At 35.5% G+C, this 12960-nt stretch overlaps 1 protein-coding gene across 2 annotated transcripts in view; it reads left to right on the top strand.

The window, feature by feature from the left end:
- NCKAP1 (NCK associated protein 1) overlaps window positions 1-11715 on the top strand; it is a 118902-nt gene extending 107187 nt beyond the window's left edge. For both annotated transcript variants that reach the window (XM_036879382.2, XM_036879384.2), the window contains 5 exons: window positions 6958-7051; window positions 8057-8173; window positions 8761-8870; window positions 9729-9818; window positions 10807-11715. In XM_036879382.2, the coding sequence (XP_036735277.1) occupies window positions 6958-7051; window positions 8057-8173; window positions 8761-8870; window positions 9729-9818; window positions 10807-10923 (528 nt within the window). In that variant the 3' untranslated portion in view covers window positions 10924-11715. The remainder of the gene's footprint in view (window positions 1-6957; window positions 7052-8056; window positions 8174-8760; window positions 8871-9728; window positions 9819-10806) is intronic.
- The last annotated feature ends 1245 nt before the right edge of the window (window positions 11716-12960 follow it).

Consider the following 12960-nt stretch of genomic DNA (forward strand, 5'->3'; position numbering starts at 1 on the left):
GGTGAGGTTCTAAGCCTCACCTCTGTTGATCCCCAATTTCTCACCTGATCGCCCCCCTGCGACTGTGCCTGTCTTAGGTTGTTCCTCCCTTGAGGAATCTTACCTGTCTCTGGCTAACCAGTCATCTTCTGGGGCCATACAGGGAAAGGTAAAGTTGGTAAGTGAGAGAGAAGCCATATTGTTTGAAAAGGTTAGCTTTTTACTTCTTTGCAGATTTATGCCCTGTGGCTTCTATGCCCAGCATTTGTCTTGAGGTATCTTTACCACTTGGAAGAATTATGATACTCGGTAATTTCGATATGAAGCATGAATTCTACTTAAGGATTGTAATTAGGAAGGAAGAAGAAAAGCTATAGAAGTAGCAGACGGAAGAAAACATGGGAAGATTGATTATTTCTTTGACATATCTTCTTGTAGAGTAACATAAGCATGTATAGGTTTTAAACTACTAACTAAATTGCGTACACACATTAACATAATAGGAATACAGCTACATAACCAAAGCAGACCTACAGTTACCAGCCATCTCCAGTGAAACCAAGAAAACCAGTTAGGCACCCTAGGCATTTGTGAAAACTTATCAATGATATGATGGATATTGTCTAACTGAATTTGAATAGTTTGAGAAAAATCAGACAAATTAAAACAACCCATTCCTGGGAACTGTTCACATCCCATATGTTCCTTTAACAGTAGATAGTCTATAGTCGCAAGATTTTGGAGCACTGCTACTTGCACTTCTCCTAATTGTTGGTTGAGTTCCGACAGTATAGCTCCAGTCAAATTTGTTGTTTTACTGTATGCACAGGCCAGCTTAGATATCTCCTTCTTCATTCCCATGGCAAGTCCAGGAACCGGTGGGATGAATGCAGCTACAACTGCAACAGCGCCAGGATCTTTGTTGAAGTTTTTTGATGATCATCTTCTGGAATGACTCTTCCAGAGAATGTTGATGTTGGAAGTTCTTCTTCATATCATATCTTAATTCGTTTTCTGGATAGCCAAATTAGGCTTTTATCCTCTGTATAAACACAAACAAACCCTTTGCCCACACTTTGTTATGCCCTTTATACCATTGTGAAGAACTTATTGGAGATCACCACACAGGAACTGCTTTTTTTTTTTTTTTTTTTCCTAAGAGAAAGGAATATTATCAGAAAAATGTACTTCCATAGCTGATCATCTGGCACCCTTTAAATGATCAAAATTAAGGATATTTAAAGCATGCATTAATGGGTGATTTGCAGTTAGTTTTATCCTATCAGGGAGTAACCCCCTTTTCTTTCTTTTTCTTTTTTTTTTGTTATCATTAATCTACAATTACATGAAGAATATTATGTTTACTAGGCTCTCCCCTGTACCAAGTCCTCCCCCACAAACCCCTTTACAGTCACTGTCCATCAGCATAGCAAAATGTTGTAGAATCCCTACTTGTCTTCTCTGTGTTGTACAGCCCTCCCCTTTCTCCCACCCCCCCATTATACATGCTAATCATAATACCCCCTTTCTTCTTCCCCCCCTTATCCCTCCCTACCCACCCATCCACCACGGTCCCTTTCCCTTTGGTACCTGTTAGTCCATTCTTGGGTTCTGTGAGTCTGCTGCTGTTTTGTTCCTTCAGTTTTTCCTTTGTTTTTATACTCCACAGATGAGTGAAATCATTTGGTATTTCTCTTTCTCCGCTTGGCTTGTTTCACTGAGCATAATACCCTCTAGCTCCATCCATGTTGTTGCAAATGGTAGGATTTGTTTTCTTCTTATGGCTGAATAGTATTCCATTGTGTATATGTACCACATCTTCTTTATCCATTCATCTACTGATGGACACTTAGGTTGCTTCCAATTCTTGGCTATTGTAAATAGTGCTGCGATAAACATAGGGGTGCATCTGTCTTTTTCAAACTTGTGTGCTGCATTCTTAGGGTAAATTCCTAGGAGTGGAATTCCTGGGTCAAATAGTAAGTCTATTTTGAGCAACCTCCATACTGCTTTCCCCAATGGTTGAACTAGTTTACATTCCCACCAATAGTGTAGGAGGGTTCCCCTTTCTCCACAATCTCGCCAACATTTGTTGTTGTTTGTCTTTTGGATGGTAGCCATCCTTACTGGTGTGAGGTGATACCTCATTGTGGTTTTAATTTGCATTTCTCTGATAATTAGCGATGTGGAGCATCTTTTCAAGTGTCTGTTGGCCATCTGTATTTCTTTTTTGGAGAACTGTCTGTTCAGTTCCTCTGCCCATTTTTTAATTGGATTATTTGTGTTTTGTTTGTTGAGGCGTGAGAGCTCCTTATATATTCTGGACGTCAAGCCTTTATCGGATGTGTCATTTTCAAATATATTCTCCCATACTGTAGGGATCCTTCTTGTTCTATTGATGGTGTCTTTTGCTGTACAGAAGCTTTTCAGCTTAATATAGTCCCACTTACTCATTTTTGCTGTTGTTTTCCTTGCCCGGGGAGATATGTTCAAGAAGAGGTCACTCATGTTTATGTCTAAGAGGTTTTCGCCTATGTTTTCTTCCAGGAGTTTAATGGTTTCATGGCTTACATTCAGGTCTTTGATCCATTTTGAGTTTACTTTTGTATATGGGGTTAGACAATGGTCCAGTTTCATTCTCCTACATGTAGCTGTCCAGTTTTGCCAGCACCACCTGTTGAAGAGACTGTCATTTCGCCATTGTATGTCCATGGCTCCTTTATCAAATATTAATTGACCATATATGTCTGGGTTAATGTCTGGATTCTCTAGTCTGTTCCATTGGTCTGTGGCTCTGCTCTTGTGCCAGTACCAAATTGTCTTGATTACTATGGCTTTATAGTAGAGCTTGAAGTTGGGGAGTGAGATCCCCCCTACTTTATTCTTCTTTCTCAGGATTGCTTTGGCTATTCGGGGTCTTTGGTGTTTCCATATGAATTTTTGAATTATTTGTTCCAGTTCACTGAAGAATGTTGCTGGTAGTTTCATAGGGATTGCATCAAATCTGTATATTGCTTTGGGCAGGATGGCCATTTTAACGATATTAATTCTTCCTAGCCACGAGCATGGGATGAGTTTCCATCTGTTAGTGTCCCCTTTAATTTCTCTTAAGAGTGACTTGTAGTTTTCAGAGTATAAGTCTTTCACTTCTTTGGTTAGGTTTATTCCTAGGTATTTTATTTTTTTTGATGCAATTGTGAATGGAGTTGTTTTCCTGATTTCTCTCTCTGTTGGTTCATTGTTAGTATATAGGAAAGCCACAGATTTCTGTGTGTTGATTTTGTATCCTCCAACTTTGCTGTATTCCGATATCAGTTCTAGTAGTTTTGGGGTGGAGTCTTTAGGGTTTTTTATGTACAGTATCATGTCATCTGCAAATAGTGACAGTTTAACTTCTTCTTTACCAATCTGGATTCCTTGTATTTCTTTATTTTGTCTGATTGCCGTGGCTAGGACCTCCAGTACTATGTTAAATAACAGTGGAGAGAGTGGGCATCCCTGTCTAGTTCCCGATCTCAGAGGAAATGCTTTCAGCTTCTCGCTGTTCAATATAATGTTGGCTGTGGGTTTATCATAGATGGCCTTTATTATGTTGAGGTACTTGCCCTCTATTCCCATTTTGCTGAGAGTTTTTAACATGAATGGATGTTGAACTTTGTCAAATGCTTTTTCAGCATCTATGGAGATGATCATGTGGTTTTTGTCTTTCTTCTTGTTGATGTGGTGGATGATGTTGATGGACTTTCGAATGTTGTACCATCCTTGCATCCCTGGGATGAATCCCACTTGGTCATGGTGTATGATCCTTTTGATATATTTCTGAATTCAGTTTGCTAATATTTTATTGAGTATTTTTGCATCTACATTCATCAGGGATATTGATCTGTAATTTTCTTTTTTGGTGGCATCTTTGCCTGGTTTTGGTATTAGGGTGATATTGGCTTCATAGAATGAGTTTGGGAGTATTCCCTCTTCTTCTATTTTTTGGTAAACTTTAAGGAGAAGGTGTATTATGTCTTCTCTGCGTGTCTGATAAAATTCCGAGGTAAATCTAGGTGCCTTTAAAACTCTTCCCTTGTCCTTGATCTTTGCCATTTAAATATTAGGTGTCTTGGTGTTGTCCTCCTTGGGTCCTTTCTTTTGGGAGTTCTGTGTATTTCCGTGGTCTGTTCGATTATTTCCTCCCCCAGTTTGGGGAAGTTTTCAGCAATTATTTCTTCAAAGACACTTTCTATCCCTTTTTCTCTCTTCTTCTTCTTCTGGTACCCCTATAATATGGATATCGTTCCTTTTGGATTGGTCACACAGTTCTCTTAATATTGTTTCATTCCTGGAGATCCTTTTATCTCTCTCTCTGGGTCAGGTTCTATGCTTTCCTGTTCTCTGGTTTCTATTCCATCAATGGACTCTTGCATCTTATCCATTCTGCTCATAAATCCTTCCAGAGTTTGTTTCACTTCTGTAATCTCTCTCCGGACTTCATCCCTTAGCTCTTGTATATTATCCTGCATCTCCATCAGCATGTTTATGATTTTTATTTTGAATTCTTTTTCAGGAAGACTGGTTAGGTCTGTCTCCTTCTCTGGTGTTGTCTCTGTGATCTTGGTTTGCCTGTAATTTTGTCTTTTCATGATGATACCTCCTGCTGGGAGCTGGGGTTAGGAGTGCTCGGGTCCCGCCGGGCCGGTGCTTGTATCTTACCCCCTTCGCGAGGTGCTGGGTTCTCGCAGGTGTCGATGTGGTCTGGATGTTGTTCTGTGTCCTCTGGTCTCTTTTCTAGGAAGAGTTGTCTTTGTTATATTTTCATAAATATATGTGGTTTTTGGAGGAGATTTCCGCTGCTCTACTCACGCCACCATCTTGGCTCCACCCAGTAAATTTACTTTTAAAGTGTAGAATTCAGTGGATCTTAGTATAGTCACAGAGTTGTGCAATTATAACCATGGTTAGTTGCAGAACATTTTATCACCCCAAAGGAAATCTTGTCTCCATTAGCAGTCATTCCCCAATTCCCCATTTTCCCCCAGTCTCCAGACCTAAGCAATCACCAATCTACTTTCTCAATATTTAGTTTTGCCTATTGTTGACACTTTATGCCAATCATTATAGTATAGGTAGTCTTCTGACACTGACTTCTTTAACTTAGCATTTTTTTCAAAGTTTATGCATCAGTAATTCATTTTTTTTTATAGCTGAACAATATTGTATGGATATATCATTTTATTTATTCATTCATCAATTGATGGACATTTGGATTGTTTTTAGTTTTTCACAATTTTTTGTGTGTACATATACTTTCATTTCTCTTGGGTATATCCCAAGACTGTAATTACTGGGTCATGCGGAAACTCAATGTTTAAATTTTTGAGAAACTGCCAGATTGGTTTCAAAGTGGCTACTCCCACCAGCACTGTATCAGGGTTTCTATTTCTCTATATCCTTATCAGTACTTGTTGTTATTTGTCTGAACTATAGCCATTTTGGTGTCTGTGAAATGCATCTCATTGTTTTGATTTGCATTTTCCTTATGGCAAATGATGCTGAGCATCTTTTCATGCGTTTATTGGCTGTTTATGTCTATTTGGAGAAATGTGTCTATTCAGATCCTTTGCTTATTCCTCAGTTGGGTTGTTTGCCTTTTTACTTTGCAATTGAGAGTTCATTATATATTATAGATACAAGTCCATTAGCAGATACATGATTTGCAAATCTTTCCTCATGAGCATTGTTTTTTCATTTTCTTCATAGTATCCTCTGAAGCACAGAAATTTTTAGTATCAATCAAGTCCAATTTATCTGTTTTTTTCTTTTGTTGCCTCTGTGTTTTTTGTCATCTAAGAAACAGTTGCCTAATCCAAAGTCATAAAGACTTATACCCATATTTTCTTATAGGAATTTCATAGTTTTTTAGCTCTTAAATTTAGGTCTGTGATCCATTTTGAGTTAATATTTGTGTTTGGAGTAATGGATCACAGATGTTCATCTAGAGCTTAATTTATGCCAATTTCCATTTACTTTAAGATACACAGTTTTACTCTGTATTTTATACCTTGAGAGGTTTTTTTTTTGTAACAATATCACAAGGAACCAGTTAGTTTACAAATTAGGTGGTTTTCAAACTGAGGTATTCAGCAGTCAGAATATCTTAAATACTTGAAATCTGTGTTACCAGACAAAATTTGGTCATTAGAAATTCATTTATCAGATTTTTAAATGAGTACTCCTTAGAAAATATATTATAAAAAGTAATTTACCATATTCATAGATATGATTAGTCATTGAAGCACTTAAAATTTTTCATTAAGGAAGTACAGATGTAAACATAAGTCCAGTAATTTTGATTTACTTTTGATCATTTTTTTGGCTTGATATTTTACATCTATGCTTCAAGAAAAATAGTACCTTTAGAATGATTCTGTGGGAATTTGCTGTAGAGGGTACAAAAGTTTTGTTTGGTCTAATAGTAGGAAGTTAAAATCAGCAGCACATCCCAAAGTATTAACTCAGCTGTTCAATATAGGTTAGTTGTGCTGTAGTTCCTGCTTTAGCCCAGTTTCTGAGATTCTTGAGTGTTGTTGTGTAGGCAGTTGTGTAGGCAGAATCTAACTTAAACAGTTTTATCTCTCCTTACTAAAGTGAGTGTAAACGCTGGGGGGAAAATATTTTTCCATCCCGGGGCTAAACACCTTTGAACCGAAATCAGTCAAAGGGAGAAATAAAGTGGGAGAAAGCCGTTTATTGCTTCCAAGCAGTCCACTTCTGCTCACCCATGCCTTGCCACCTGGCTGCAAAAGGGGACCCCACCCAACCTCTCAGGTCCAGATAAGCCCTCACTCTCCCTTGTAATTACCTATTGATATGGAGATGCACTAAGGCCAGGTGAGAGATTCTGGAAATGTTGTAGTTTTACCCAAAGTGAGATTTCTCAGAAATTTGTTTGAGTATTTCTTACTTCGTGATTCTTTTTTTTAAAATCAGGTTGCAATGAATGTGTATGAATTATCTTCAGCTGCTGGATTACCTTGTGAGATTGATCCTGCCTTGGTGGTAGCTCTCTCCTCACAGAAATCAGGTAAAATGCATCATAAATATTTAGTTTTTAGTAGAGAAATATATATATAGGTGTGGTGCTTATCTATTAATTCAGATGTCTGCTCTATGTAGTATGCCACCAGAATGCTATAGATATTTCTAGATTTATCTACAAAGGAATAACATTTTATCTGTTTTTCATACTAAAATGTCCTCCCCTACCTTTTTGCATGTAGTGTGGTGTTTGACTGAATCATCAGTTCTTTTTTTTACTTAACATCGCTGTTTTGTCATCATTCATACAGTGTGTTGGTTATAGTCACATGGATACTTACTATTAATTTTCTTGAGCTATGTTTTTCATAATCAACCAAATTTTCAAAACATATCCTGGTTTTTCTCTTATGTTCAAATTCTTAGTTAATATTGTGGTAAATAGGAGTATAACTAGAATCCCAGGTACCAGTTATTTCAGTATGTATTATAAGTACTTTGGAAATAATTATATCTTAAAAGTCTTTGGGCATTGTTAGTTATTTTCATTTATGACAGTCTCTTTCTGTCTTCTAAAATGGAGAGGTGGAAATTCAGTTGACTTTCCATATCTGCATCTTTTAAATAATAAATTTCCAATCACATTCATACCCGTTTTAGGAAAAGTAAAGATTTTTTTGATGATTTTGAAGAATAATTTATGATATAGTAAATTTTCAAAACTGTGGTGAACAGAATTTTTTAAATAATTATTTGTTACCATTTCAGTAGGAAATTTTAGGATTCCAACTATCCTAATCACTTTTCTGCCCATGATGTTTACAGTTAAAAAAATTTGTTTTTGCCTAATTATTTTATTAGCGTTCCTTGAAATAATGCCTGAGTAGTAGACATTAGTAATTACATTTTTCTATTTTCTATTTCATGTAACCAAATTGTGGTCAGTTCTGTGGAAGCTCAGTAAAATACTTTATACAGAAATTAAAATTTGCTTGTTCTTAACTAATCTTGAAGAAATACCTTGGTTTTATTTTTAATTTTTCTCCCTTAGAAAACATAAGTCCAGAAGAAGAATATAAGATTGCTTGCCTCCTCATGGTCTTTGTGGCAGTTTCTTTGCCAACACTGGCCAGTAATGTGATGTCTCAGTATAGCCCTGCTATAGAAGGTACTAGTAGTTTAAAATTGTTTTGGCAATGGAAAAGTCATGAGTTTTGATGATGATAGTTTTCAAACAGTTGGTGTTCATTTATAATAAATGTAAGCTAAGTTATGCCACTTACTAGCTGTTTAACCTTGAACAGTTGATTTTTTATTTTTCTGAGCCCCCGTTTCTTGATGAAGGAAATGTGTGTATGTGAGCCTGTGGCGCCTGAATGTGTGCATGGCAGGGGACAGTGAGGGAAAGGCCAACTCCTGGAATTATTTTAAGGATTGAATATGAAAAGATGTTTGTAAAGCAGCTAAGAACTTCCTTTTTAGTTTCAAGACAATGTAAAACTGATGTGTGATTTCCTTTAGGGGTTTTTATAGTTTGTGTGACACAGACATAATTGTTAGTATCTTCTACACTGATTTTAAAAGCACTAGTTCTTAGGAGAGTGAAAGGAGAGCAAGGCAGGTTGTGCCTCAACTCTGTTTTTGATCATGCCACTACTTATGTAGATGGTGACGTAACTGAAGATTTGCATTCTATGTATTATTTGGTATTTTGGGGTCACACAGAAACCACAAACCCTGTTTTTACTTTCTCAGGGCACTGCAACAACATACATTGCTTGGCCAAAGCCATCAACCAGATCGCTGCAGCTTTGTTTACAATCCACAAAGGAAGCATTGAAGACCGTCTTAAAGAATTTCTAGCGGTATGTATAGTCAAATAACAAAGCTCATAAAACTTTTATAAGGAAAATTTAGCATCCTAACAGTGAGATGTCACAGAATAAATTCTCTTAATTTTTTTGGAAGGAACAACAGGTAAAGGCAGAGCATTAAAATCAGGACATAGTTCACCATTTTTTCCCTTTGACTTAGAAGTCTCTCATTTCTGGAGCTCTGCAATATGACCTTTTTTCTAAGCTGATGTTTGTACTGCCCTAGAATTTAGCCTAGGGTTTGAGGGGAAAAAAATGAAACAAGCAAAGGGAGAAAATAATATTTTACTTATTTCCATTTATTTAGAGAAAAGCTGTTATCAGTGACAAGCTCATAAATAAGAGTACTGCTCACTGCCAAAAGTAGGTAGTAGTACTGACTCTAGCCTCATGAAATATGGCTCTTAGTTGCACTGTTAGTGTGGTCTGTTAGTCTTTCCTTATTAGTGTACCTTTTCCATAGTTTATTGAAGGAAGATGCACCACGCTATAATGAATGCTTGAATACTTGAATAATTCTTGTCAAGTTCAGGTAAAATCCTGTTAGCTTTTGTAAATTTTTTATTTTTTTAATTTAAATAAATATAGTACTAAAGGATATATTTTTCAAGACTTGTTATGAAAAAAATCAGTTTTAAAGACCAATAAGAATATTTGATTATCTTTTTAATATCTTAATAGCTCTTTAAATTATTGCTTGAAAATAAAGAATCTAAGCTCATAATTGCTCATTAACATAAATAGCCATTGAATTATTGAAATGTATTGCAAGTTGAACATACCGAAAATAAACAAGTAACTCGTAAACATTCATTAAAAAAACTTACCCAAAGTATATATGCTTTTAAGCTTGCATCCTCCAGTCTACTGAAAATTGGCCAGGAGACAGATAAAACAACAACAAGAAATAGAGAATCTGTTTATTTACTGCTAGATATGGTAAGTCTCATTTTAATTTTTTTTAACAACAATAAAGTTCCAGTCATTCCTGATAGTCTTTCTTGGCATTTTAGTGATTAAGTAAACAATAAGAGCTGAAGTACTTTTTTGATCCCTTCTGTTCATTCCACCCAAGTTGCACACTTTCCGAAAATTGTTGAAAAACTGATACCATTTGTATTTTACTGTATGGTAATCATATCAAAAAACAAAATAAAAGGTTAGCATTACTATTGGGCACTCTTTTATGAATAGCTTTTTAACCTGTTGGGAAACACTTTGATCTTATATTTTCCCAGTGTGTCAGTTTCAACTCTTCAAGTTTTCCAAATATCCTATATTCTGACTCTGTTCTGCCCATCTTATGTAATTTCCTGTAATTCCCGATGCCTAGTCAGTTCCTCCTTTTCACCATGAACCAGCCGTGCTTATTTCTACCCTGTGCCTTTTCCATCACTTAGAATAATTTCGTTTACCTGCAGAGATCTGTGTCTATCCTGATGACTCCGCATACTCCATAGCTCAGACCTTTTTTCAGGTAGACTTTCCTGATTACTGTGGCCTACATTAATCTTTCCTCCCTCTTTGAACTTCCCTACAAGTTATAGCTTCCCACTTAATTGTAGTTGACCTTATGTTTGATTTGGCTTTCTAGCTTATTAGAGCTAGGTTCCCACATTAAACTTGATGATACGGACCATATTTTACATGATTGTATTTAAACTTGTCTTTTATGTTTAGTATATTGTTGAGGGCAATGAAAGTGTTCAATATGTTCCTGTTGATTAATTCATTTAATTGAAAAGTAGTGATTTTAAACATTTTGATAGCATACACATGGCATATTTACATTTCAGATTTTAAAGTAAAAGGAATATAACTTGTGTCTATTTCTAATAAGAACAGTGCAGAAAATATGGTTTGCTAGTTGTCAGTAAATGTTCCCATTGAAAATAGTGAATTCTGTTGTGTTTTTGGCATTTTTCAGATTGTGCAAGAATCCCCGTTTCTGACAATGGATCTTTTGGAGTCTTGTTTTCCTTACGTCTTGCTGAGAAATGCATACCATGCTGTCTACAAGCAAAGTGTTACATCTTCTGCATAAAGTATCTCCTTATTGAAGACAAGCACGCATTTTTGTCACCTAGGTTTTACCTGTAAACTGTGGATCTCTTTTACCTTAAGGCCTGAAAAACAGTTTTGTGCATTATAAATTTCTTTCACACGGTTGTATTTTGTGATCATTGGTTTAGTAATATGGTTGTATTACAGTATTTGATTGATTTAGGTTGCACATTCACTGAAATTATTCCTATAATTTTAGAGTATCATTTGTTTGGAAAATGTTATCTCTATGTTTTTGATATTTGATAATGAAAAAAACCCTTTGCTTGTTTATTTCTGAAAAAAGTTGTATTTAGTGATTATTTTAGATAGTGGTATTACAGCATTCATCTGTGTGTAAATTATTTCATATAGGGAAGAGTTCTGATCTGTACCTATGGTTCTTATTGAAAACAAAAACTGGATGTGCATTTCTGTGATGTTATGAATACATTTCTACTTTATTTTGAAACATTTGCCAAACTAAATACTATAACACTGTATAACATTAAAAATGTTAAAGGACTGCTTAGCATTAGAAGCAGACTGTGTTCCAAAATTCTGAAACAGCAGCATATGTTGTTGCTTGTATAAAGCCTAGTGATAATTTTTAGACTAACTTCCATGGTGCCCTGTTGGCATTAGCACTACCATTGTACCCTGCTGTATAATAAACAATCTTAGACATTTATCAACTGTTGATACAAATGTTAGTCCTTAACCACTTTTTATATGTTTAAATTTTTGAAATTCAAGTGTATCTGCCATAACATAAAATAAACACTAGACTGGATCACATTTTGAATGATTTCTTTGAGATCCTCAGAAATTTATTCAATAATATGAAAAGTTCAGCTTAAGCTTAGTTCAAAATAAACTTTAATTTAGGAATGTCTAAGTATAGCATTTGATATCAGTTCAGCTATTACAAGATTATTTATTTTGAAAAACATTCCCATGTAAAAAATAATAAAATTACAAATAACGTTTTTTGAAATATAGTTGTGACATATCATATTAGTGTCAGGTGTTCAACGTAGTGATCCTACATTACAAAATGCTCACCACGGTAAGTGTAGTTAGCATTTGTCACCATACAAAGTTATTACAATATGACTGACTATATTCCCTATGCTATACATTACATCCTTATGACTTTTTTTTAAATTAAGGTTTCATTGATATATAATCTTATGAAGGTTTCACATGAGTAACATTATGGTTTCAACATTCACCCATATTATCAAGTCTCCCCCTCAAATCACTGTCCATCAACATAGTAAGATGCTATAGTCATTACCCGTCTTCTCTGTGCTATACTGCCTTCCCCATGACCTACCTATATTGAGTGCTAATCATAGTGCCCCTTAATCCCCTTCACCCTCCCTCCCCACCCATCCTCCCCATCCGCTTCCCTTTGGTAACCACTAGCCTTATGACTTATTTTTTATAATTGGAAGTTCATATCCCTTTATCCTTTATGCTATTACATAACATTTTTTAAAAATTAAAAACTATAGCAAACATATGTCATCAGCTTGCTTTTTTTTTAATTGAAGTATAGTCAATACACAATCTTAAATTGGTTTCAAGTTTACAAAGATGGTTCAACAGTTACCCACATTATTAAATTCTCCTCAGCTTGTTTATTGTATCTGACAGTTACTTGAAAGAATGGGAAAAAATTGAATGGTCATGGAATGAGTGAAAGTGTTGAGCAATAATAGTAATGAAAGGGAAAGGCGTAAAGGGCTTCTTGCTTAGTGGATAGCAGGGCAGGTTTGAAAACTAACCAAATGTTTTGCTCTTTTGCATTGTACTGTTTCTCAACTTTGTATCTAGATATCATATAGAGTTTCTGTTGATCATGGCTTCTTACGTATACGCTGTCAGCTTGCGCTAAGACAAAGCTGCTATGAAATCAGTAATGTTTTTCTTGTTCAGATACGGAGTGAAATGAAACTGATGTGCCACAATATTATCATTTTGCTATTTTGTGTATGATTTCCCCAGGAAATAATTGTCACTACCTATTGAA

This window comes from Manis pentadactyla, chromosome 6, assembly GCF_030020395.1.
Source record: "Manis pentadactyla isolate mManPen7 chromosome 6, mManPen7.hap1, whole genome shotgun sequence".
NCBI classification, from domain to species: domain Eukaryota; kingdom Metazoa; phylum Chordata; class Mammalia; order Pholidota; family Manidae; genus Manis; species Manis pentadactyla.